The sequence below is a fragment of the Scatophagus argus genome, chromosome 5 (assembly GCF_020382885.2).
Source record: "Scatophagus argus isolate fScaArg1 chromosome 5, fScaArg1.pri, whole genome shotgun sequence".
NCBI classification, from domain to species: domain Eukaryota; kingdom Metazoa; phylum Chordata; class Actinopteri; family Scatophagidae; genus Scatophagus; species Scatophagus argus.
In genome coordinates, this window is record NC_058497.1 from 863,505 (window position 1) to 890,255 (window position 26,751).

General features: G+C 40.1%; 2 protein-coding genes across 5 annotated transcripts in view; one reads left to right on the forward strand and one right to left on the reverse strand.

The window, feature by feature from the left end:
* nf1a (neurofibromin 1a) overlaps positions 1–26,751 on the forward strand; it is a 109,308-nt gene that overhangs the window by 71,931 nt on the left and 10,626 nt on the right. For all 3 annotated transcript variants that reach the window (XM_046388066.1, XM_046388068.1, XM_046388067.1), the window contains 18 exons: positions 2,535–2,967; positions 3,767–4,107; positions 4,565–4,767; positions 10,937–11,130; positions 11,206–11,346; positions 16,587–16,866; positions 17,106–17,320; positions 17,548–17,609; positions 17,705–17,846; positions 21,262–21,363; positions 21,760–21,900; positions 23,057–23,183; positions 23,403–23,534; positions 23,965–24,100; positions 24,504–24,664; positions 24,782–24,904; positions 24,984–25,102; positions 25,241–25,341. In XM_046388066.1, the coding sequence (XP_046244022.1) occupies positions 2,535–2,967; positions 3,767–4,107; positions 4,565–4,767; positions 10,937–11,130; positions 11,206–11,346; positions 16,587–16,866; positions 17,106–17,320; positions 17,548–17,609; positions 17,705–17,846; positions 21,262–21,363; positions 21,760–21,900; positions 23,057–23,183; positions 23,403–23,534; positions 23,965–24,100; positions 24,504–24,664; positions 24,782–24,904; positions 24,984–25,102; positions 25,241–25,341 (3,153 nt within the window). The remainder of the gene's footprint in view (positions 1–2,534; positions 2,968–3,766; positions 4,108–4,564; positions 4,768–10,936; positions 11,131–11,205; positions 11,347–16,586; positions 16,867–17,105; positions 17,321–17,547; positions 17,610–17,704; positions 17,847–21,261; positions 21,364–21,759; positions 21,901–23,056; positions 23,184–23,402; positions 23,535–23,964; positions 24,101–24,503; positions 24,665–24,781; positions 24,905–24,983; positions 25,103–25,240; positions 25,342–26,751) is intronic.
* On the reverse strand, positions 442–14,301 carry LOC124058662. 2 transcript variants are annotated; one of them, XM_046388083.1, is made up of 3 exons: positions 14,200–14,301; positions 2,198–2,339; positions 442–1,970 (listed from the first exon to the last, which is right to left on the reverse strand). In XM_046388083.1, exon 3 carries the CDS (start codon positions 1,962–1,964, stop codon positions 1,305–1,307), a length of 660 nt encoding a protein of 219 aa, XP_046244039.1. In that variant the 5' UTR covers positions 1,965–1,970; positions 2,198–2,339; positions 14,200–14,301; the 3' UTR covers positions 442–1,304. The 2 variants fall into 2 exon arrangements, with proteins under 2 accessions (XP_046244039.1, XP_046244038.1); XM_046388082.1 differs by lacking the exon at positions 14,200–14,301 and adding an exon at positions 12,441–12,606.

Here is a 26,751-nt window from a genome sequence, read left to right on the forward strand (position 1 = left end):
ATTATTTAAAATGACCAATAATGTCCATGTAGGCCATATGGCTTGCATATATACTATTTTAGTGTCTCCTGAGAGCAAGTGTCTACTAGGTTTTAGTTCATGTAGCTGAAGAGTCTAATGAGGCCACCCACACAGTGTGACTTTAGTTTTCTTAGATGTATGTTATAATTGCAAACCCTGCAAACCTCTATTTACTAAAACCCCTGTAGTAAGTCGTTTCAGATCAGTCAATTTTGTTCCTGCACAGTAAATACTGAATAACATTGGTCTCGATAATGAGAACAATGTTACCACACCTTGAGTACTTCAGAATATACCATCTGGCTTATAATTTCTTACCTTACACATCATTCTTTTTTGTACGCTACTATACCATTCCTAAAATTATTTATAAATAAAGGGATAGTGACTTGAATTTTGAATATTGAAACACAAGATGCTGACACAATGCAAAAGTCCATTTATTTAAAACCTTACACATTAACAGGCATTTTTTTTCCATTTAGCCAAGAGCAATGGAAGAATAGTAGTAGCGAAAGATCTGCAGTACAGGTAAAAGAAGGTTCAACAGAGATATATTAATTCAACAAGGATCATTAGCAATGTGTGACATGACGTAAGGTCCCTGGTGTGAGATGGATCTTGGGATCTTTTTGACATCTTAAAAATGTGTTGATCTGTTTGTTTTTTGTATGCCATTGGTCTATTCTTAGATTATTGTGTCCACACAGTTATGTTCTAAAACAAAGAAACTGAGACTGATCAAGCAGTCTCACTGTAAGTGTCAAATTTGTTAAGCAAGTGTGTAAAAAATATAAAGCACATCATTTCAGATGTTTAAAAGTCACTTTATTATCTTCATTCTGAATTATGTTGATATTTTGAATAAATTCCACTGGTTGCATACACCAAACTATATACACATTACTAAAACTGGGCATATAATCAATACTATTTTTGGTCCTGACCAAAAAAAGCTCCTGAATGAAAGTATCATTGCCAGATTTAGACTATATACTTCAACATATGTAACATTTTAGAATTGTATTTACTAGGCAACAAAAACCTGTTCATTTTGGTATTGGTACCAGAACTCAGCTATTGTATCAGTACCAATATTCAGAATTTCCAAAAATGCCAAAATAGCCCTAATTTTATTGAGATTTAATTAAATTCTAAAATATAATGGACAGGACATGAATGAAACATGCTAAGTTAAACCCCAACCCAGTTGAACTGAGAGGTTGCTGTTTGTCTTGAGTGAAGTGTCTGGGGTTGGTGTTTACTGAGGTTGGATTATCTCCTCACACAACAAGAGGCATGTCATCTAGATCCTTGGGAACCTCCAGACAGGAGTCCCTGGAGCTGGAGCTTGGCACAAAACAGTCCTTCTCTTCAGGATCAAAAGCCATTGCTGTGGCTCCTGCTTCAAGTCCTACCCCAGTCTCCTCCTTTGCATCTTGTATTTCAGCCTGCCTGTCTTCCTCACTCTTGCTGTCTGTTCTCACCTCCTCAAGCATGACACTGGCATCACACGGTCCAACCAGTCCCCTGACCTCTGGACGATCAGTGCCCCAGTAGCCTGCACTGCTCACCAAGTCCATGTTGGACCGGGATGTTCGGGGGGCATAAACCCGGCGCTGAATGTTGCAGACTTGGCATGCCAGTACCACGATGGCAACCAACAGGCAGACAATCAGCCCCCCTGCTGAACTTATTGCAATCAGACCCATCTCAGTGTCGATCCAGCAGTCACCACGAGTACCATTGGTGTCTATATCAGGAGAGTTTGCGCGGTCAGTGGTAGTTGGACTGAGCTCCACAGCAAAGGTTGAGCTACCACCATCTTTTGTTTTGTACGAATAAGGCTGTGTAGTTGAAAGGTCTTGATCTGCATCAGTGGGACAGAATGACAGTTGGTTGAGCAGGACAAACAGCCAGAGGGAAGTTCTGGTGCCTTCCATTGTGTTCTGAAATTAGAAAAATGTGTTTAGAAAGAGTAAATCCAATTCAGAAATGTAGACCTTCTGCATTACTTAGTCTGTGGTAAAACTGTTCAAGGTGAATTTCAGAATTGTTTATAACCCTGATAAATTTGCTACATTACTACTGAACTGCTGCTAAGTAAAATTCAGGCCCAAAAGTTGATCTTTTAGTATGTTCAAAAGCAGCATGATCTTGTGTTGACAATACTTACAATACTGAAATAGTCTTGTCTGGAGAACTTAGTGAAGGAATGCTGCAGTCGGACTCTTAAGATGCTCTGAACTCACTTCCTGAACCTCTCTGTCTTTTTCTGGTCCTGTTATTTCAGGGCTACTGGTTTGCTGCCACAGATGCTGAGGAGAAAAGGGAGACTTGAAAGAAATGTAGTTTTTCAGAAACCAAAACAGTAGTGTCACATATTATACTTCCAGTTGACAATTTTATTCAGACTCATTAGTACAAAACTAACCCAAACTATCATAAAGCTCTGTTTTCTGCAGAAGGCCTGAATATTAATTTGAGCTTCTTTTTTTATCTTTTTTCCTTAGGTTTAAAACAGGCCAGATAAATGGAGACCTGCTTATCTACCATGTCCTCCTCACCCTCAAACCCTACTACGCCAAGCCCTACGAGATAGTAGTAGACTTAACGCACGTAGGGCCCAGCAATCGCTTCAAGACTGACTTCCTTTCCAAGTGGTTTGTGGTCTTTCCTGGCTTTGCCTACGAGAACGTAGCAGCTGTCTATGTCTACAATTGCAACACATGGGTGAGGGAATACACCAAGTACCATGAGCGGCTGCTGACAGGACTGAAGGGCAGCAAACGGCTTCAGTTCATCGACTCTCCAGCTAAACTGGCTGAGCACATCGAACCCGACCAACAGAAGCTGCCTGCAGCCACGCTGACGCTGGAGGAAGACCTTAAAGTGTTTCATAATGCCCTCAAGCTTGCTCACAAAGACACTAAGGTCTCAATAAAGGTGAGTATGCAGCCATAGCAGTTTGTACTAAAGGATTACGTGAATTCTTAAAGCCTCTTTCACACATTGCTCCTGGGAGAACCTGTCAGACACTGCTTGTGATTTTATTCACTCATGCACTTATATTCAGGAAAAAGAATTGGTCAGATTGGCAGCATAGATTTCCCAGAATATGTGCTTCCATTCACACATGACTTTATGCAAGAAATGTTACTGCTCATGAAGATTACTTTAGCAAAGGTTAAGATACGCCTTTTATTAGTCCTGGCAGTCGAGAAATTCTCATTGTCACAGCTGCACAATGATAGTAAAATAGAGGTGCAGGTAGGTTAAGTATAAATATGCAAAGTAAAAAAATACAAGGATATTTTTCTTTTAAGAAAAAATACAAAAATCCATACAATATTTACAGTTTTTCACAATTTTTAAATTATTAGCAGTAAAAAGTTACTGTATTGCACTAGGATATGGGGGGTTGTTGCTCAATGATTTATTGAAGTTGCTTGGGGTCTGCTGGGAGCAGTGCTGGTCGTACAGTCTCACAGCAGCAGGGAGGAAGGACCTGTGGTAATGCTCTTTCACATACTTGGAGTGAAGCAGCCTGCCGCTGAAGGGGGATGGGAGTCATTCTCCAGCAGAGAGAATAGCTTGGCTGTCATCCTTCTCTCTCCCACCACCTGCACTGGGTTGAGAGGACTTCCTAGATGGAGCTGATTTTGGCCAGTCTATTCATGTCTGCGGTAATGTTTTGAAAGAACAAGCCTTTTCCTCAAACACTGTTTGTTTTCTTGCTGATCAGGTGGGCTCAACAGCAGTTCAGGTGACCTCAGCTGAGCGGACCCGTGTGCTTGGCCAGCCTGTCTTTCTGAACGACGTCTACTATGCCTCAGAGATTGAAGAGATCTGCCTGGTCGATGAAAGCCAGTTCACACTCACCATGGCCAACCAGGGCACACCACTCACATTCATGCACCAGGAGTGTGATGCCATTGTCCAGTCTATCATCCATATCCGGACACGCTGGGAACTATCGCAGCCTGATTCCATCCCACAGCACACCAAGATCCGACCAAAAGATGTTCCTGGCACTCTGCTCAACATCGCTTTGCTGAACCTGGGTAGTTCTGACCCCAGCCTCAGGTTGGTCCTGCAGTACATTTACAGTTATTCTAGCAAGTTTTCTTCAACCAGGTAAACATACTAACCCCCCTTAATGAAGAAGTTTGGATCCGTGTAATTTAGACACCAAAGATTTTTTTCCATTTTGCACTGTCAGCCTTTCGCATCTGGAAGATGAAAGATTCCAAATTAAAAAGTAAAATGTTCTTAAAAAGTGCACCCTTGCGGAGAAAACTCATCTGTTCTATCTTTTGCTTTTATACCAAAATCTCAAATATCTTTTGTTTTGGGCTACAAAACAGAAGATATGTAAATGTGTCCTTCTAACATAGTTGAAACACAGGTTAAATTCATCTGTGCTGCGTGAAGAAGTTATTACCTCTGCCTTTAACTATTAGGGTAAAACTTGAAAAAAATTTTTTTGCAGTACTTTTACTGGAACTCAACACCTCTGGTTTGTTGTCCATCCCACATCCAGGTCTGCAGCTTACAATCTGTTGTGTGCTTTGACCTGCACCTTCAACCTTAAGATAGAGGGCCAGCTGTTGGAGACATCTGGCCTCTGCATCCCAGCCAACAATACCCTTTTTATAGTCTCCATTAGCAAGACTTTGGCTGCCAACGAGCCCCATCTGACACTGGAGTTCCTGGAGGAGTGCATTTCAGGTTTCAGCAAGTCAAGTAAGTCCACTTTCAAGTTAAGTGAAGCGTTTTTTTTTTTTCTTTTTAACTATATTCTGCAAAGTACCCCAGACTATACAACAGCAGGGAATGAGTAACACAAGCACTACACTAGCTGTTACAAGACTGTACATACCCTGCTTTCGATTTGTACTCATAAGTCACAACAAAAGACAGCACATTTGCAAAGTTATTCAGATGTTACAGACCACTTACAAGCAGCACCAGTTGATAAACAACACATTATGCTGTATTTCACGTGTAACAAGACCATAAACCATATGCCTTAAGCTGCAGTAAGACAGTATTGTGTATACGGCCTACTAAACTGGATGCAAAAAAGACAAAGGCGCTAAAATCACACAAAACCACAGCTTTTATGTACAGTCAGTGCTCTGGGCATCCATCTTCCTTTGTGAACTTGGCGTCCTCTGTGGACAACAGAGTTGAAATTCCAACTTCAGGGGCGTTCTATTTGTCGCTTTTGGCTTAGGAGTTTGGAAAACGACTTACGAGTACAAATTTAATGCAGCAGCAGTTCAAACAGTAAATATAAATGAAGAACAACAGAACACAGTTCTGTGCAGAGTCTGTGCTGTGTAGATGACCATAAAGTGCAGGGTTAGGGTTGAACAGTTATTGTAAGTGGTATAAGGTATAACGTGAAAATGTGCAACTTTGTGTGAGTGAAATCAGACCATCCCCTGAGAATTGAGGGGTCTTATGGCTTGTGAGCTCTTTAAGATATGATGGTACCTGGCCATTAAGGGCTTTATATGTGAGGAAAAGAATTTTAAGTTCTATTTTGAACTCGTCTGTAATATGAGCTCAGCAGCAGCAGCATTTTGAATTGGCATGAGAGACTTATTGGAGCAGGCTGATAATAGGGAGTTGCAATAATCATGCCTGGAAGTAAATGCATGGACTTTTCTGCATCTTTCTGAGACAGGATGTCCCTCACTTTTACAATGTTATGTACATGAAGAAGGCAGTCCTTGAAATTTGTGCTATGTGTGAGTTAAATTGCGTGTCGTCTGCATAACAATGGCAATGTATGGAATGTTTCCTAAATAATACCATCAATGGGGAGCATATATAAGGTGAATAGAATTGATCCGAGCATAGAACCTTGGGAAACTCCGTGACTAACTTTAGCACATATGGAAGATTGATTCTTAACATGAACAAACTGAGATTGATTTGATAAGTAGGACTGAAACCAGCTTAGTGCAGTTTCTTTAATGCTAATTAAGTATTCCAATCTGTGTAATATGATATAATGGTCAATGGTGTCAAATGCAGTGCTAAAGTCCAACAATATGAGTGCAAAGATGATATCTGTCTACGCCCAAAACCTCTGGATCAAGATTAGGCTTGATTACAGCTACTTAAACAGACTGAGGTACTTGGCCTGTTATTAGAGATAGATTGATCATATCTAGTTGAGGGGTGCTAAGTAAAACTTCTCAGCTTATTTGGGGTGGGGTCTAAGAGACACGTTGTTCATTTGCATAAAAAAAGTGTGGTTGGTAAAGGAAAAGCAGTCTAGATAAATATCCGGTCCTACAGCTGTTTCTTAGGCTCTTGTGTTTGAATGTGGGTCAGTGGAGTCAGTTGAGCTGAGTGAACAGCTGAGGTGATGAACTTTGTCTGTAATGATTCTGTCATTGGGTTGTAGGAAGACAAGGCTCCACAGCGCTATGACTCTCTGTCATAGCGCCTAGCTACAGCCTAGCTACAGTGCTGAAAAGCAACTTGGGGTTGTTCTTATTTTCCTCCATTAATGCTGAATAATAGGCTGCTCTAGCATTCTGTAGGACTTTCCTATATGATTTAAGGCAATCGTGGATCTAGATCAAGTGAGATTTTGTTGAAGGTGGATTTAGCGGAACACCATTTCCTTTCAAGTTTTTGTGTGTTTTGGTTTAATTTGCAGATTTGAGAGTTGTACCATGGCATTAATCTCTTTTACTTTATAGTTTGATTTTTTTTGTGGGGCAATAGATTGAAGTGTCGTTCTCAATGGGCTTGCAGCACTATCAATGAATTGATCAGCCTGAGAAAGACTATAGTTAGTATGAGACTTCCTTAGCACTGGAGTGTTCTATTATACTGAGACATGATATTGAACAAAATGTTTATTGAATACCTTAAACTTACTACAGCACTATCAGATAGACATCTAGTGTAGGAATTTGTTCTTAGTGGCTTGTAGTCAGGTAAGAGAAATTCAAAAGTTATTAAACAATGGTCAAATGAGAGAGGATTGCCACCCAGTCTTGAGTCAGCATTGTGAAATGCAGTGGGCTGAGCACAAAACCTTGTGGTATTCAATGAGGTGGTGCTAGTGATGTTGTTATCCATCCGGAATAACTGAAGTCGCTCAGTTAGGAAGTCCAGAATCCGGAGTGAGGCGTTCAGGTCCACCTTTGCAATCAGATGCTGAGGGATGATGGTGTTGAATGCTGAACTGAAGTCAATGAACAGCAAAAGGTGTCCTTTTTGTCCAGGGGTATGAGAGCAAGGTGAAGCGCAGTGGTGATAGCATCATCCATTGAGCGGTTAGAACGATACGCAAACTGCAGTGGGTCCAGGGTGGGGTGCTGCAGATCTTTTATGTGACTCATGACCAGCCTCTCAAAGCACTTATTATGGTAGGCATGAGTGCAATGGTAGCAAGGTAGTCATCGAGGCCGAACAGTGATGACGTGTTGAGCCTGGAAATGATGGTAGTTTCCTTGAAGCACTTAAGAACAATTGCACTGCTCAGGGGGAGATGTTGTCTATGAGAACATCCACAGCTGGTCTGCACATCCCCTGAGCACTCTCCCAGGGATGTTGTCAGGTCCAGCAGTCTTCTGTAGATTTACTATGTGTAGAGTCTTCCTCACATTAGTTGTGGTGAGATGTCATCGGCAGGAGGGCTGATCTTCTTCAATGTCTTTGTTGTTCCATGCCTGAAACTCTGTATAGAAGTCTGAGAGGGAAGCAACACCATCACAGGCAGGTGTTGTCCTGTAGTTGGTGATGACTTGGATGCCCTGCCATAAGAGCTGCACGTCTGTGGACTCTCTTGGCATGTGCACACTTCATCTCTGTGATGGCCCGGGACAGTTTGGCTCCCACTGTATTCAGAGCCTCAGGTTCTGGTTGACATGTATAGTGATGGTCTTGGAGACAGTGACGTCATTGATGCACTTGTCAATGTAGCTAGTCACTGACGTCTACTCCTCCAAGTAGGTGTGGTCGCAGACAGTTGTAGCCTCCTGAAACATGTGCCAGTCAGTGCTCTCAAAACACTTCTGAAGAGCACAGATGGCTTCTTCTGGCCACCTGCTTCAGAACTGGTTTGGTGCATCTGTATGCTGGAATTAGCATAACAGAGATGTGTAAGTTGGGGTGGGGCTGTGCCCGATACACACTGGGAACAATGTTGTCCAGTGGTCTCGGAGGCTATGTTCTGTCCCTGTCCAGCTGTGTTCACTGGGAAGTTGCTGAGCTCGATTCTGTTACACGCAGTGAAAACACGCGAACTCTCCTGGTCCAGGCATACTCAAGTCGCTTAAATGGGCCACTAATTGCATTTGAGTTAATTACCTACTAGTAGCTACAGCCAAAGATAGCTTCAGCAAAAACTACCACCAAGAGCCCGGGTCTAAGTTTTCTGACTTCTAAAAGACAGTTTTTTCTTGCCGCTGTTGATAAGTCCTTGCTCATGGAGGAAAGTTGGATCTCTTTATATTTAAGATTATGGCCTTGCTTTACGTGTCATAAGATAACTTTTTGTGATTTATGATTTGTCTTTTTTCAGGCTTCACGTAAACACATATTATTTAGTAGGTTATTCACTCAGGTGGAGTGAAAAGTATATTGGTCCCTCATGTTAGACCATCACTAAGAATCAGATCCTAGAGACCACACTGCTTCTTTTTCTTTCCTGTTTTTAACCCCAAGAATGATCCATCTTAGAAAAACCGTGCGCGGGGTCACAGCACCGTGCGTGAATCTAGAGGGCAATTAAACTTATTAATAATTATTTGCTCATTTGTCTTACCTCAGGCTTGCACAAAAGTGTGACAACACCAACTAAAGCCTTTGTTCAACCAACTGTTTAATAGAGGCTGAGACATCAGTTCATCCAGAAGTGGCAGTATTACATCATGTGATTTTAATGTGATTTTATTAATTTAGACAAGAGTTTAAACTAGAAAAGTATCTGTTGCATGAAAACCAAAGTAAGGTAGGCTGTTTGTAATTTTAGAGTGAACAACACAGGAATTCATGAAGTTTTTGGATGATATAAATGGCTGTAATGACAGTCATCTGGGAGAAGAGTACCTACCATTTGTCGCCAAGTGCTTGCTCAAGGGGGAATGCTGGGCTCTCTCTATTTACAATTTAATTAAAGAGTTTGGTCTAGACCTGCTCAAATTGGAAACTGTCATGAGATAACTTTTGTTGTGAATTGGCGCTATATAAATAAACTGAATTGAAGAGTATCTTAAATGTAAATATAATAAGTTATAGAGAAAGGTATTATTTGAAGTGCCCATCTATGTTTAAATTAATGTTATTACAATAACATAAGCCGGGGTTATTTTTAAACTAGTTGCGTTGTTGAAGAATGTCATTCTTGTGTTTAAGTAACATTTGTCATACTTTGGCCTTGCTGTGTGCCATTGTTTTGTGAATGTTTTATGTCCAGTTTGTTATCCATTGCCATGAGTCACATAAATAGTGGTTTCTTTGGGCCTGGACCAGTGAAACCAAGTGTTCTGAACTGTATTAAATCATCTCTCTCATTGATGGATAATGAAATTATCTGATCTAGTGCCCCATCCCAGGTATGATCATTTAATTTGTTTTTTAATTTCTAATGTGTTGAGTATATCCACAGTCCCTCACTTGTGACATTGGTGGGGTCTGACCTAATTCTTATAGACTAAAGCAATTTGAACCTAACATTGGATATTATCATCCTTAAAAGCCCCATGCTTCCACTTAAGAGCCTACAAACAATTATTAAATGGCAAATATGTCCCATTTTTGGGAACACAATTTCTCAGGAACACCTTGAGAGAATTTTCCTCAAATTTAGTACAAATACCCAATGAAGTGATTAGATTTTGGTGGTCAAGGTCAGTGTGTCTTCATGAAACATGTTCTAGCCATAATTAAAGAATTCATACACTTACTATGACAAAATTTTGTTGAGTCATACTATGGTAAGGCAGTAATTCTAGTTTAAAGTAAGTAGTGCCTTTTACATTATGTGAATATGGTCTTGTGTTGCCAGTGTGTTTGATGGCTACATTGTGCAGCAGTGAAGTGGAATAGTTGTAAGAAGAGAAATTTCACTACCACCACAGCTTTTTAATGTGTTGCCAGTATTTGTGGTTTACCTAAGTTTCATGGTCGACCATGGTTCTTCTGTTTTAGTTCATTATGATTGACTGGATTCTCCCATGATACATAACCAAGTTGGATGTTCAACTGTCCTGCCCTTCTTTAAAATGCTATGTATTAACAGACACTCTGGAAATGTGTATGATAAGTGTAGACCAAATTAGAACAAAAAAAAATATTTTTTAGATACTGTGTTTGTTAAACAGCATCTTACCTTTCCTATAATGCTACCACTCGCATAATTTGATTGATCATCCCTGCCAGGTAAATACTGGGTAAATAGATATCTTTCCAACTCCACTTTGTAATACTGAATTCCTGTCATAAATTTGTAGTAGAGAAAGATTGGCTTATAGTGGTTTCTAGTGCTTTGGTTGTAGATTACAGTAAATAAACACCTTGCATTGCCTACAGTAGCTAAAAATGCGCTGTCTAGAGCCCATTTTTGTCTTATCCAGACTGGGTTATTGCAGACTCTGTGGACTCTGTAGATATAAAAGGTTCATTCTAAGGTGACAAGAACACATCCATTCTTAGCTTCAGGTGACTATACACCTATTAGCATAGTTATGAATATTACATTCAATTTCTGCCAATAGAAACCCCTAAATCCTACACATTGGACCTTTAAGTAGATTTTTTAATACAGCAATTTCAGTTTTAATACACATTTTGCCATTGACCCAGCAATGACCTTGGCTGTGGCTGTATTAAACCAGTAAACCAGAAAGTGTGTCAGTAAGTGTTTTTTTTTTTTTTGCAGGTATTGAGCTGAAGCATCTGTGCCTTGAGTATATGACACCCTGGCTACTCAACCTGGTTCGCTTCTGTAAGCACAATGACGACGCCAAGCGTCAGCGTGTCACAGCAATTTTGGACAAACTCATCACCATGACGATCAATGAGAAGCAGATGTATCCCTCTATCCAGGCCAAAATCTGGGGTAGCCTGGGTCAGGTGAGATAACCACGCCGTGCTTGATCTGTGAAAATGTGTTGTGGATTTGATCTCTAACTTTCTCCCTGTCCTCAGATAACAGACCTGTTGGATGTGGTGTTGGACAGCTTCATTAAGACCAGTGCCACAGGAGGCCTGGGCTCCATCAAAGCAGAAGTCATGGCTGATACTGCAGTGGCTCTGGCTTCAGGGAATGTCAAACTAGTCTCCAGCAAGGTGAGATTCTCCTGTCCTCCTGGGCTATTACATGCTGGAATAATGACTGCACAGTTACCGGTACTCAGCATGTATGTTATCATGGACAGATTTTGTCTATGAGAATCTGAAGATTTTGAAGTCATGTTGATGCAATAATGCCTCACAGTGTGGGGAGCAGTATCAGAAGAGACTTCAAGTCTGTGCTTCTATTTTCAGCCGTTGTGCAGAGCAGTGTGTGTTTAAGCTCAACCTTTCTTGCATTCTGTCATTTCATTCAGACAGATTTTTCCATGGTGTTACATGCATGTTGTTGCTGTATGTTTAATCATCACTCATTCACGCTGAGCAGATCAAATACACAGATGCACACCTGCACACAATGTACTTATAGAATGTTGGATCTTGTCTGCATCCATGCATTTAGGTCATAGACTGTATGGAATATATATATGTAATATATAATATAATATATGTATATAAAGTGGGATGACACAAGAGCCCCTCGAAATTGAAACCGAAACATCTTGCTTGGCCTCTTTTTGATGACTGCAGCGCAGGCTATAAATCCTTTCATCTCCCTGATAGCAGATGGGACATGGACCAAATTAAAAACTGAAAGTACATGTCAAATAAATTTTCCCAAAGATGGTTTGTGTCCTTTTACTTCACTCAGCCATAACATTGTTACCACTGACAGGGGAAGTGAATAACATTAATTATCTTGTTGCAATGGCACCTGGCTTTTGGTGGAATAGCAGCAGGTGAACATTTTGTCTCTGAAGTTGATGTTTTGGAAGCAGAAAAATGAGCATGCATAAGGATTAGAGAAACAAGAGTCAAAGTTGTGATGGCTGGACAACTTGGTCAAAGCATCTCCAAAACTGCAGCTCTTGTGGGATGCTCCCGGTCAGCAGTCATCAGGACCTACCAAAAGTGAGTGTTCATGTGGATGGCCATGTGCCTGTGTGTCGCTTAGCTGGGGAACACATGGCACCTAGATGCACTATGGGAAGAACAGAAGCTGGCGGGGGCAGTGTGATATATTGGGCAACATTGTGCTGGGAAACCTCGGGGCCATTCATGTAGAAGTTACTTTGACACATACCACCTACCTAAACATTGTTGCTGACCAGGTACACCCCTTCATGGAAGTGTCATTCCCTGATGGTAGTGGCCTCTTTCACCACACTGCAAAAATGGTTCTAGAATGGTTGGAGAAACACAACAAAGAGTTTGAGGTGTTGACTTGGCCTTCAAATTCTCCAGATCTCAATCAAATCGAGCGTCTGCGGGATGTGCTGGAAAAACTATTCTGATCCATGAGACCCTACCTCACAATTTACAGGACTTTAAAGATCTACTGCTGATGGCTTGGTGCTAGATAACACCACATACCTTCAGAGGTCTACTGGAGTCCATGCCTCGATGGGTCAAGGCTGGTTTGGCGGCAAAAGGGGAACCTAGACAGGAGGTCCCAATGTTATGGCTGATTGTTGTATATACTGTAGATCTTACCACACTAATACATGTTCAGATGTTCATTCTTCTGACAACTTTGGTTTCATTAAGTTGTTGATGCTGTAGACAGGGGATGAAACATGATTGACTGCCTTGGTCAGCTAGGTCATCCATAATTTTGTTAGCTGTGACATTGATTGGAATGCTAATTATGGGAAGCAAAAACAGGCTTAAAACAAAATATAATTAAGAGAAAAATGAAAGGCCTTCTCAGATTGTCTTTTTGTACAACTAATGGATACATAAAGCATTTTTAGACACCCAACTGAACTGAAAACAAACTGTGAAGGGGTCAAAGTTCAAAGACAAAAACGCAGACAAGGTATGCTCTGGTACCCCTCTCTCCTAACTGATTGTTGATGTGGTAGTGACTTGTCGGTTCATGGTTTTGGTTCTCTCTCTTGTAATGAAAGCTGAGCTCGTCCCCTTTTTTGTTTTTTGCTGCTTCTACTTGAAATGCTGCTGTTTAACTGAACTGCAGTAACATTGCCTTGTTTAGATAAAAAGAATTGTGAAGTGAGACAACTTAACTCAATGAGTTTTCCTTCGCTAATTCTTTTATATTTGCTTTTCAAGACATTGTAACTGTCAGCACATGATGCCAAAAACAGCTGCTATTCTAATGTGTAAAAAGTGTCACAGATGCGATAAGACGAGATGTATCTGTATGAATTTCACTTTCAGCAATTTTTCAAATATAGCAGAAAGAAGAGGGTGAGGAAGAAAAAGCTTAGCCAGCAACAACCACATGCTAAACTGTTTCTGGCCAAATACAGAAGTGCACTCGGGCATAAAGCAGCTGAATTGAATTATTTTAGTCTATCTTGACTGTGCCCCTGACTTCTCTTTTTGACTCTTTACAAAGTACCCACAGCAGCCTGAGCTGAAGTAGCGTATCTTTTATCTCTGTTTTCATGTCACCAGAATGCTCCACTTACATTTTCAAATTTTAAACATCTTTGGAACGCAGGGATTTAGTTTCACATCTCTTCAATTTCTAATTGTGCTTGAGTTTGCAAGTCTGTATACAAATGCCACCATTCTCAATTACTTATTATTATTACTTATTACTCAGGGCATTTTGACATGATATTTCTCATTCTTGTACCTCTTACTTTTATGTTGAAATATTTCTACTGAGCAAAAATTACACTTAAATTGAATAATACTATACCATATTGTTAAAGTATTAACAATATCAATTAAACTATATCAATTAAAACATTGATAGAGGTTTATTAATTATAGCTGTTACAAGATAAATGTATAAATTGATCTTTTTTTAATGGTTTAGTTTCTGTATTCATTTGACACTGGCATGAGAAATCAGCATTAAATGTGTTAATTACTTACTTTTATAATGGAAGAAATGAATCCAAAGCTGTATATCACCTTAGAGTATCCAGAGACAAATTCATCCACTCACTATCAAGCATCTGTGTGCTCTGGGTCCAAATTGAGCCTGCTACTCAGAAAAACAAGTGCAACACACACAGGCAGACACAATAGAAAAGTCAGGCCCTGGCTCCTATTATGGCAAACAACAGCACTGCACTGAATAGTAGTCATTGTGAAGATTGTTGACTAAAAACAGCCAGTCGGTGTTTAAGTTGAACTGCTGCTTCAGAAAGTGATTTTCTGTAGTTTTACCAAAATGTTATACTGGATTTAAGAATATCAAATTAACAAGTGTACATTGGCTGTGGGACCATACATAAGTCTTTATACTGATGTTATCTGTCGGGTTGCTGTCTGATGTCATGGCAGGACAGCCAACTGAGCACAATGGAACGTTGTCTGCAGCTCTTGAACTCTCTGTCACCCAATTGTTGAATGATGCTATTTTATAACTGGTTAAAACCATAGCACTGCTGTCATATGTATCAGCTCCATATCCAAAAATACATGCAGTGTTAACCATGGGTATATACTGTGCCAAAACTGAAAAATGCAGTGGAGTGATCAAAACATGATTAAAGTTCCAATACAATTTCTACATGATACTTTATGAGTCACACAACTTTTGGACGATGATAAGTTATTTATGGCTCATATAAAGCTTCAGTAAGTCCCCAACGTAAAGTTGAGAATGAAGTGAAGCTTGTTCCACTCAGTTTGAAATTGCATTTTGGGTAGTGATGATCAAATGTGGACCAATATTGTGTTGCCTCATAGTAGACCTGCTATGATTAGTCAATTAATTGTTTAGTCAATCAATAGAAAATCTTCTTTTCAGGACACCATTATTTCACATAGCAAATAGTTGCTTGCAGCTAATGTCCAAAATATCATATATTTAAGCTTTAACAATGGATCAAATAATTATGTTTAATGTGAAAATGGTTGCTTTTTGCAATTTCCCACAGATCTACTGAGCATTTTGACCTCTTTAAGCTCATTGTTTTGTCTTTGTGACTCACAGTCTGTGTTCTCATTAGTCTGTCAGTGCAGCAGCAGCAGGCAGATATTTTCACTGAAAAACCCACTGTACACTTGCTGCTTAACACCAAATAGCACGTGGACACAGTTAAAAACAACTGGTGAACATGGTGGATATTTTGTAAATATCACAAACAGAGCCATCTTGGATTTAGATTTATTAGATGGACACAAACACAACACAAAATAAAAGCTAATGTCTATTGGATGTGTGAATAGGCTGCTTTTTGCACTCACATTCATCATAGCGGCTTTAGTAAAGTATAAATTCGTAACATGTCAGTGTTGGGTTTACAGCTTGTTCTGTTGCCACAAGTGGCCAAATCATTTTACAGCTTTAAGCACAGAAAGCAAATGTTGAATTCTTAGAGGTTTAATTGTATCAAATGTATCATATCCAATAGTATAATGAAAGCAAGCCAGCCACAAGACATGTCGTGTTTTGATTTAGTTAAAATGTTTCATATAGCTGCTAACACAGGAGCTCACGACCTGATGTTGGCTAGCTTTTCATGTTTCTGAGCATATAAGTCAACATTTGATTAAAAACACTGAATTCTTGCAACTTTGCCCAAGACTTCTGACTGAATTGAATTTGTCTATACCTGTGGGTGTGTGATTACATCAATACAGTAAGAGACATCGGTGTAATTCACATCATTACTGTCATGGTTGTTATATCCAACAGGAGGGTAACTGGAAATATTGTGTGTTATGACTCACCCACTTTCAGTTTTGTAGATTCTAACTACTAACTTATATCTACCACCTGCATAGAGTTCATTGTTATCAAGAATTTAAATTCAATTCAGTTTATTTATATAGCGCCAATTCACAACAAAAGTTATCTCATGACACTTTCCAATTAGAGCAGGTCTAGACCAAACCCTTTAATTAAATTGTAATATAGAGAACCCAACATTCCCCCTTGATCAAGCACTTGGCAACAGTGGCGAGGAGAAACTGCCTTTTAGAGGGCAGAAACCTCGGAGCAGACCCCGGCTCAAGATGGGCGGCCATCTGCCTTTACCGATATGGTGAGAGAGAGAGAGAAAGATAGACAGACAAGGAGAGAGGGGAAGGGGAGTGGGGTGTGAGAGAAGGAGCACACAAGCAGAGATAGCAGCAGTAATAATACCAGAAGTGTTGTAACTGTAGATAATGACAATGAAGTATACAGAAGGTACTATGGTGATTATGATAGCAATATTAGTAACAATAATAAAGGCTGAGCTATTAGCTGATTGGTTTTATTGATTTTGTCTTTGGTGTTTCATTGTTGGTCTTATTCTTTGTGGCAGGTTATTGGTCGGATGTGTAAGATCATAGACAAGACTTGCCTGTCACCAACGCCCACACTGGAGCAGCACTTGATGTGGGACGACATCGCCATCTTGGCACGCTATATGCTCATGCTGTCCTTCAACAACTCCTTGGATGTTGCAGCCCACCTGCCCTACCTGTTCCACGTGGTGACCCTGCTGGTAGCCACTGGGCCGTTGTCCCTCAGGGCTTCCACCCACGGTTTGGTCATCAACATCATCCACTCCCTCTGCACCTGCTCGCAACTCAACTTCAGTGGTGAGGACTTACTTAAGCTGTTTGATTAGGCCAGCAGCCTCCTGCTGACTTATAGATTCACCTTTTGTTAACTTCAGCAATCTTCTCTTGGTAATGAAGTAGGTGACTAATAATAGAGCAATCTGGAAGCTAGAAGTACTCAAACTAGAGTTTGCATAGCAGCAGGAATCAGTCAAGGACAGAAACATATGAATACTTGTGTTCTATCAGAATAAATGTTTGATGTCAAATGATTTCAGAGGAGACAAAGCAGGTTCTGAGGTTGAGCCTGACTGAGTTCTCACTGCCCAAGTTCTACCTGCTGTTTGGTATCAGCAAAGTTAAGTCAGCCGCCGTCATCGCCTTCCGCTCCAGCTACAGGGACCGTTCCTTCTCACCAGGCTCCTACGAGAGGGAGACGTTTGCCCTGTCCTCTCTGGAGACCGTCACTGAGGCCTTACTGGAAATCATGGAGGTGAGCAGAGAAAATCAAGTGATCAAGACATTTGGGCACTCTTTCTCCATCACCACCACATAGATTTCACATAGGAAAACCCAGCAAGAGTTAAGAGATATGACAGATGTGTTACCATAACAAAAAGTGAAATAGAACAAGCTTGAAATGCAACAAACAATTTTTAAATTTTTATTTATACCAATTATAACTTTCAACCTGTTTGCTTTGTGTTGTCTTTCCTCCAGGCATGTATGAGGGACATCCCAGCCTGCAAGTGGTTAGACCAGTGGACAGAGCTTGCACAGAAGTATGAATCTGCTATATCTCATGTTAGTGCATCCATGTTATGAATTATCCATGTGCACAGTAGAAAGTAAGCATTTTTGTGTGTTTTTATTCAAGGTTTGCATTCCAGTACAACCCATCTCTCCAACCTAGAGCACTGGTGGTGTTTGGTTGCATCAGTAAGAGGGTGAGCCACGGCCAGATCAAACAGATAATCCGAATCCTCAGCAAGGCCAGCCCTCTGCTCAGCATAGACCGGGTGAGAGAGCATATTCATGCTTACAGTTACAGTTCATTAAAAATCAAATGAAGCCCTTTTCAAGTTAATACTTCATCTCCACCTGTGAATTTCTGCCCGTGTCAGTACAAACTTGTTATCAGGAGATTTGCACCTTGTCTTTGCACTTGTGCCACCAAGAAGGATTCATGTTCAGGAAACTTTTAAACTGAGCTCTGCAGTGCCATTGTACTGCGTGATTGGCCATGGATATAGATTTTCTCACAAAGTGTGACACTTTCTATGAAAACTTAATAGAATCATGGACAGCCTGTCCAGTGGAAGCTGGGGACACGCAGTCTTTGTCTAACTCAGTTCATTGTTAAAATATATTCAGCTCAAGCTGAAAGATGGTACTGAGATTGGTGTTAGGCTTTTATGTAACCAAGGGTTGTTATGCAGTTTTCATGTCATATGTTGATAAAAAGCTTTTGTCAGGGTTTTTTTTTTGTTTTTGTTTTGTTTATATATATATATATATATATATTGTTTTTTTCATTTTCACAGGAATGGTTACATAATATAGTTCACAGAAATAAAAAAAAAACAAAACAAAACAAACAAACAAGTAAACAAAGCAAGACAAACAAACCAAAAACAGAACACTGACTCAGATCCAAATGAATAATACTTGTGGTTACAGTAATAATGTGCGGTATGAGCAGTCAAGAAAATCCCTGCAGCATGATATTAGAGACATTGGGCTCTACATAGTTCAAATAGGGTTCCCACACTTTTAGAATTTGTCTGTTTTTTAATGTGTTATGCATGTAAGGTAGTCTAATGGCACTAGATCCAACACCGCTCTTTGCCAGCCTATAACAGTTGGTACTTTTTCAATAATCCACTGCAATAAAATATTCTTCCTCGCAGCATAAATAAGAATACAATACAACCTCTTATTATGTTATGTTGAGCATTTTGATGTTAAGCATTGGCTTGGGAGGCCCAGTATAAGAGACACAGGGTCCATCTCCAGTTCTAAGCCCAATATCTTTTCTATTAACACATTAGACTGATACATTTGCAGTTTCAAACATGACCAAAGACAATGAGTTAGGGTACCAATTTCTATCTTGCATTTAAGGCACATGGTTGAAAGTGTAGGATTGAAGTGATGTCTGCGGTTGGGGGATATATGCGTTCTGTGTATAATCTTTAACTGTATTGCTTTGGCATGATAGCAAACTGAAATTGTTTAGCATGTCCCCAGACATCCTTCCACTCTTCATCATCAGTTGTGATGTTTAGTTCCTTTTCCCATTTGCCTTTAAGTCTCTGTAACCCAACAGGGGGTGTGAAATACATAGCTTTATAAAATAGACTCACAGATATCTGTTAGAAATAATAATTTCTCCACAGGGGAGCTTTCATGGTTCTCAATTAAAGTAGTACTGTGCAAAATATAATGCATTATCTGCAAATAACGGAAGAAGTCATGTCTAGGGACAGAATATTTCTCTATCATTTGTTCAGAATTCCTTTATTTATCCCTGAAGGGAAATTCTTGTCAAATGTCATAACCACATTATCAGAGAGTAAGTCCCTCAGTCTATGAACACCATTATCCCCCCACTATTTAAAACCAATATCAAACATCCCAGGCATGGGATGATATGATAATTCACAATAGGGGTGAAAGCAGATGTGAACTTTGACCTTCCTTCAAGTCGACTTACTGATCGCCAGGCTTTAAGTGTATTAAGTGTAACTGGATTATTACAACTCAGTCTGACATTTTTAAATTTCTTAAAGAACAGTAAGTCCCTCCGTGGATACCTTGAAAGGGAAGCTTCAATTCCCAACCAAATAGAGCTTGAGTTATTTACGACCCAGTCATATATATACCTCATGTGAGTACACAACTGATATGTTCTGACGTTTGGTAAGTCTAGACCCCCTGCAGAACCTGGAAGCTGTAATGTAGCCATCTTAAGTTTTGGTCTGCCCTTGCTCCATATGAAGGAACTTAGCCAGCCATTCAGCTCTTTCTTCACCCATAACCTGAATCATTTGAACTGGATACAACAATCAAGGCAATATATTCATTTTAACCAAGGATATGTGTCCTAGCCAAGAAACAGGCAGAGAATTCCATTGCTCCAAATCCTGCCTCACCTTCTCAAACAGTGGGACAAAGTTTGCTTTATACATTTGCTTAAACTTCGGGGTTATAAATATACCTAAGTATACAAAACCTGCAGGTGACCACTTAAAGGGAAAAGAAAATAAAGCAGCTGGTATCGAATTAAGGCTCCCAAGTGGCATGGCTTCAGACTTGGTCAAATTAACTTTATACCCAGAACATTTGCTAAATAAATCAATAATGTGAAGTAGAGCTGGTATTGACATCTCTGGATTAGAAATAAATATCAAAACATCATCTGCATATAGACTAATCTTGTGCTCATAATCAACTAGTAGATCCCATATAGCAGGTGCTATCCTTATGGCCTCCGCCAACTTTTCGATGGCAATGGCAGACAAGAGGGGTGACAAAGGGCTGCCTTGCCTCGTTCCTCAATACAATGGAAAACTGTCCGACCTAAGCCCATTAGTTAAAATAGTTGCATAGTTGAATTTTAACCCACGTAATGAAATTATCACCAAGACCAAATTTATTTAAAGTATAAAATAAATAAACCCATTCTACCCGGTCAAAGGCTTTCTCAGCATCTAGAGAAAGCACCAGACCATCAATATCTCTTTGCTGGAAAGCCTGAATTACATTGAGAAGGCACCTGACATTGTTACGAGAATTACAACCTTTCATAGAACCTGTTTGATCTTCTTTAATAATTTTAGGCAGGAGGTCTTCAAGTCGAGTAGCTAGGACTTTCTAAAGTATCTTCCAATCCACATTAAGAAGAGCTAGCGGTCTATGTGAGGAACAGAACTCTGTGCACTTCCCCTTTTCAAAATGAGAAGAATATTTGTTTCTCTTAGAGTTTGAGGTAATCTGTTATGCAGAAAAGAATGGTTAAACATATCAAGCAATGGGTCTGCTAATAATTCACAAAATTCTTTATAAAATTCACTACTAAACTCATCGGACCCAGGGGTTTTTCCCTTGGGTCCCAAGGTTGGACCCAAGGTTTTTATAGCATTCGGTACTTTCTCTTTGGAAATGGGGGCGTTAAGATTGGTTTGCTGTTCTGTTAATATAGTAGGCAAACTAAGCCAAGAAAAGAAATCTTCCATTAATGTAAGTGCATCACATGGTTGTTCAGATGCATACAGTCTACAATAAAATTCTCTGAAGGTGTCATTTAGGTGATGAATATTTCCTCCTGATGTCATATAATGAATTTTTATACGTTGTACTGCTGTCCTACTTTGTCCCTGCTCTCCTTGCCTCTTGCCTCATGCTCCATCTTTCACTTCTTCTTGATCACAGGGTCTGGAGAGCTGTCTGAAGGGGCCGGACAATTACAACAGCCAAGTATTAATAGAGGCCACAGTCATTGCTCTGACCAAGTTGCAACCTCTACTCAGCAAGGTAAACAAGTATTGTTGATCCAAATTTCACTACAGCAAAATGTTCCCACTCTGTTTCATTACTCCTGAATACTAATACTAACAATGCCAGCCATTGGTTTTTAGATTTACTTCATTTCCATCATTGATTAATAAAATAATGATTAAGCAAATAAATTAACATACATTTTTAAATTGTTTGTATGCCTGCTTTGTCACAGGCTGATGTTTTGGCTGTTTTCTGTTGCAATTTAGCAGAGTACATGTTTAGTTGATGTGCAGAAAGAACAGCCACCGTAACTGCTGTTGGATTCGTATTTTGTACTAAGCTGAAATTGCTAAGATATATTAGTTTTAAACTAGTTGAGTAGTGAGCAAGGTTCATTAGTGCCCAAGCCTACCCTGTGTGCATTTACAGGAGTCTCCCATGCACAAAGCTCTGTTCTGGGTGGCAGTAGCTGTGCTGCAGCTGGACGAAGTTAACCTTTACTCTGCTGGAACTGCCCTGCTCGAGCAGAACCTCCACACTCTGGATACAATGCGTGTCTTCAATGACAAGGTAAAAACACACATTAGAGAACCCAGAAAACACAAGATCTCCTCAGTTCAGCTGTCCATGTTGTGTCAATTAAAAGCCAACACAGTTTTCATAATCCAGACTTTCATCTGTGTTAAGACAGTTAACTCTGGCTGAGCTGAGAGGTTATAAGGGTCATTTAGGTCATAACAGGTCACATCTGGCCCGCAAAAGCTTCCAATTCAGCTTGCAGAAAACTAATGTCAAACCACCCACCTCCCAGTTGACCATTTTCCTGGAGCTGACATCAGAGCACTGGCCAGACAAGTAACTCAGAGATGTCAGAGAATCAGCTTGTCTGTTAGACACAGGAGGCATCACTTGGTTTTATTTGGCCAACTATTGTATTGCGTCTCGGACTAGTTGTTTGGTTGCTTCTTGAGATTCTGAAGTTGAGTTTTTGGTGACATATGGACTCATTCATTCACTCATCATTTTTGTACAAAGTGGTGACTGCCTCTATGTCACCTGTTAAGGTTTGAGGTTTTGGACTTGTCTTTGGCTTGGACCAGCAGTAGTAAAGGGAGGAGTGTGTTGGTTCACTATAGCTGCAACTTCAAGTTTAAAAATTTAAAAAACTTTAAATTGATGTGTTTATAGGGCAGTCCGCCGGGGCAGTGATTAGCACCATCGACTCACAGAAAGAAGGTTCTTGGCTCAAACATAGGCTTTTCTTTCACTGAGGATGACCTTTTCACATTGAATTTATAAAAACATCCATTACTATCAGCTGGCTAATGGTTACTTTGTATCATTAATCCATGTTAGCTTTAGGTAGTTAATTCCATGTGGGCTCCAGGGCACATACATAACATACTTGTTAGACCGACAGATGAACTACGAGCTGGACTGTAGAAAACTGGATTTTCCTTCCTATACGGGATGCACTTTCGCTCAATATTTAGACAGATTGCTCATGTATCCTCAGAGCCAAGACTCATTACACTTGCGGCAACAAGCATTGTTAACATCATATGCTCCTGCTTCTTACACGCAGACTCCAACAGAGAGATGTCTCTTCTGGATTGGGAATAGTTAAAATGCATATTAGGCAGATGTCCTAATCAAAAATGGAATTTTAAGCTGATTTTTTTAAAAATGTTTTTAAAATCCTTCTCTTTCTAATGTGCTCCTCCAGAGTCCAGAAGAAGTGTTCATGGAGATCAGGCGTCCTTTAGAGTGGCACTGTAAGCAAATGGATCACTTTGTGGGCTTAAACTTTAGTGCCAACTTCAACTTTGCACTGGTGGGCCACCTACTCAAAGGTAAAGCAGCAGCTGATAGAGATTAAAATTCACAGGCCAGTCATTCGGTCTTCAGTACTGTGTGGATCAGTGAATGCACATTTTGAAATTATGCAAAATATCCAGTTCATTTCCGCTACAGTGTTTCAGGAAGGAAGTCAGAGTGATACTGAGCACCACTACATGTTGTTGGACGAGTCTCTTGCGCCTGACTATCTCTCTTTATATTTGTTGGTCTAGGCTACAGACACCCTTCACCCACCACAGTAGCGAGGACAGTGAGAATCCTGCACACACTACTGGCTCTCATCAGCAAGCATCTGAAATGTGACAAGTTTGAGGTTAACACCCACAGTGTGGCCTATCTGGCTGGTATGTAATGCACTCATTTATATTTTATGTATTTATTCATCTCATCTCTACATCAGTTGCTCATTGCACAGTGTGAAAGATCTACCATCTACTAAAAGCCTATTCATATGCAATATGATTATTGTGTTACTGGAGGAATATGAAAAAAATGATGGGTACAGAACATATGGGTATGCAAACATTTGACCATTTTAAGACAGTGCTCTTTTTCTCTCACACATCATGTATTTTTAACATATAGACCTTACATATCCAATATTAAGTATATCTGGGGACCTATTTTAGCATTTTTAATCAGTTGTGGAGTTGTGATCTGTGATTCGTGAACTAGCCTTCCGTCAGTCTACCCCTCCATTCTACCTAGAACTGACAATAGCACATGCACTGCAGAGAAACACATTATATCCCTGCTGTCTTGCTGTTTCTGCAGCACTGCTCACTGTATCTGAGGAGGTCCGAAGTCGCTGTAGCCTCAAACACAGGAAGTCACTGCTGATTTCTGACATCTCTATGGACCCAGTCCCCATGGACACCTATTCCAGTCACATCACTGATCCTGGCTGCAGGTAGAGCAATGAACAAAGGGGAAAACCATAATGAAGAGTGTGCTCACTTAAAGAAGTAGACTTGTGAGAATGCTCATTATAAGGGCATCCATGTTTCCTTTTTTTTTTTTTTATAAATGAGTCTGTTGTAAAAGCAAACAGATGTTACCTCCTGGTGACAACTATCAAGACTGGTTAGGAAAATTTCTATCTATTTATATATATAATATTAAAATTCCATAGCCCTTTTCCTGTTATTGCTTTGTCTTTATTCACTCATACAATTTTTTATTTAAACAATAAAAATAAATATTAGTGAGAAGGTAGCTTAGTTAGTACTAGCTATAGCCCAGGTTTTAGGTTTAAAATGAGTCACTGAGTTGTTTTCTGTAACCTGACCATTGTCCATTCACCCCGTTCTCAGAACTCTGCGAGAGACTCAGCCTTGGACATCGCCTCAGGTTTCAGAGCGCTACCTTTCAGCCCATCACTACTCCACAGTGGGTCAGATCAGCCCACGAACCCGCAAGTCCATGAGCCTGGACATGGGTCAGCCTTCGCAGGCCAACACCAAGAAGCTCCTGGGTATGATATCCCTTTGATATGTGCCGTACATGTAGATCTTTGTTTTGGAGGAGCATCTGAAAATAAAACCAATATGTTAAACTTCCAGATTGTGTAAGTATTTGTTGTGTTTGCTAGGCACCAGAAAGAGCTTCGATCACCTTATATCTGATTCTAAAGCACCAAAGAGACCAGAGATGGAGTCGGGTATGACCACCCCTCCCAAGATGAGGCGTGTAGCAGAGAATGACTATGAGATAGGTAAGAGTGCAGTCCTTGCCTTTCCATCGACATCTGTTTGAATGAGGAGATGTTTAAGTCCTTAATGTGATAATTACAGAGACACAGAGAATTGGAAACTCTCACCTTCGCAAAGTTTCTGTATCAGAATCCAATGTTCTACTGGATGAGGAGGTGCTGACTGACCCAAAGATCCAGGCTCTGCTGCTCACTGTGCTGGTGAGGAAACATACCACATGGTCATAGCTCAAACCAGTGGAACGTGACAGATACTAATGAAATGCTATTACTTATGTTTCCAGTGACTGGCTGTTTTGTTAACGGCACCCTGTTGTTGTTGTTGCTTTGCTTTTCTAGGCCACCCAGGTCAAATACACCACTGATGACTTTGATCAGCGAATTCTGTACGAGTACTTGGCTGAAGCTAGCGTTGTCTTCCCAAAGGTTTTCCCAGTTGTGTAAGTAACTGTCCCAGCACCTTTCTATTGATTAAGTTTAGAGATGTTCCAATACCATTTTTTCCTGTCCTCATACCGATCCCAAAGCCTGAAATTTTTGTATCAGCCATAAGAGTACTGATCCAATACCAGTGCTTTAAAAACATGTGTACACTGTCATATATTAGTATACTGCTAACCCTGAATGGATGTAATATGATTGCTGTCCTTGTCGTACAGCCTGCTGAGGTTGAACCCTTTATAAAACGTTAACATATGTCACAGAACTTCCTTTGATTATCTAGTTTGATTATCTATCTAGTTTCATTCTGGTTTGTCCTTCCTTTTCCTGTTTGCCTTGTTGAACTCATCGTGCTATATTTGTGATGCACCTTCACATACATTAAGATTGCTGGTGTTAGCAGCACTATGGCCACTCCTCTAAACATACTGGGCATACTGTACATGTTCCCATTTCACTGATGGGATTTTCTAATGTAAAATGTTGCTGATATTTTACAATCTCTGCTTGAAGTTGCACTGCAACACTACAGTCAGCCCAACTTGCTGTGTAAGCTCCTGTTGTGGAGCAGGTAAAACACTGAAAATTCAATTGTAGTTAAAAAGAGGAAAATCATCTAACATACAGATGGGCTTCAGGGCTAATAGATTAGAGTAAGTAAGAGTAATTAAACCCCTAAAGCACTTTTTTTAAAAAGTAGGTATTTAGCAGGGTTACTGATTGCTTCAGGTTCAAATCTTTTATTTTTTATTTTTATTATTTTAGTGGAAAGTATTAGAATTTTCCTCTTGTGTTATAAATATAAATCACAGCGCGACTGCCATCTACAGGGTGAAACCCAGCTACTCAAACTGAATATTGTGAGTGGCTGAGCTCGAGACAGGCGATGTTTTGGAGGCAGCTTGCGTCACCAACCGTCCCATATCGTTAGTTCTGTGCTCATGTATTCAGTGGGTTAGTTAGTGATTTTAGGCAGTTGTTATGTAGCAGGTTAGCTTCAGCTCGTAGTTTAAATTTGTGTGTTTCAGAGTTGTATGATTTAGCATCAGTTAGTTTTAGTATTTTATTAGCTAGTGGCAAGAGGGGTCAACACTGCTGCTTCCTTGGCTGCAAAAAACACTACCGGATTGCCGCCGCACCCCCCGCAACCTCCCAGCGCGCAGTCTCAGCCACCCCCTGCCTGGCCCAAGTTGATACTTTCACATTCTAGACGCATTTTTTGAATTTCATGGATAGCGGAACTTAAGTCACAAATAGATAGCTTTGTGCGCAACAGATTAATTTAGGCAAAGTCTCACTATTGTTTGATCAAAGTCAGAGTCTGTCTCTGTGAACCTGAATACTTCTTTATTAGGGCTGGGCAAGGTAACCCGTTATTATCGCATTAATTAATTAATTCACGCAAGTCA

What these genes read in the sequence shown, in the direction of transcription:
- LOC124058662 (XM_046388083.1), bottom strand. Translation starts at nt 1,964, where the DNA reads ATGGAAGGCACCAGAACTTCCCTCTGGCTGTTTGTCCTGCTCAACCAA.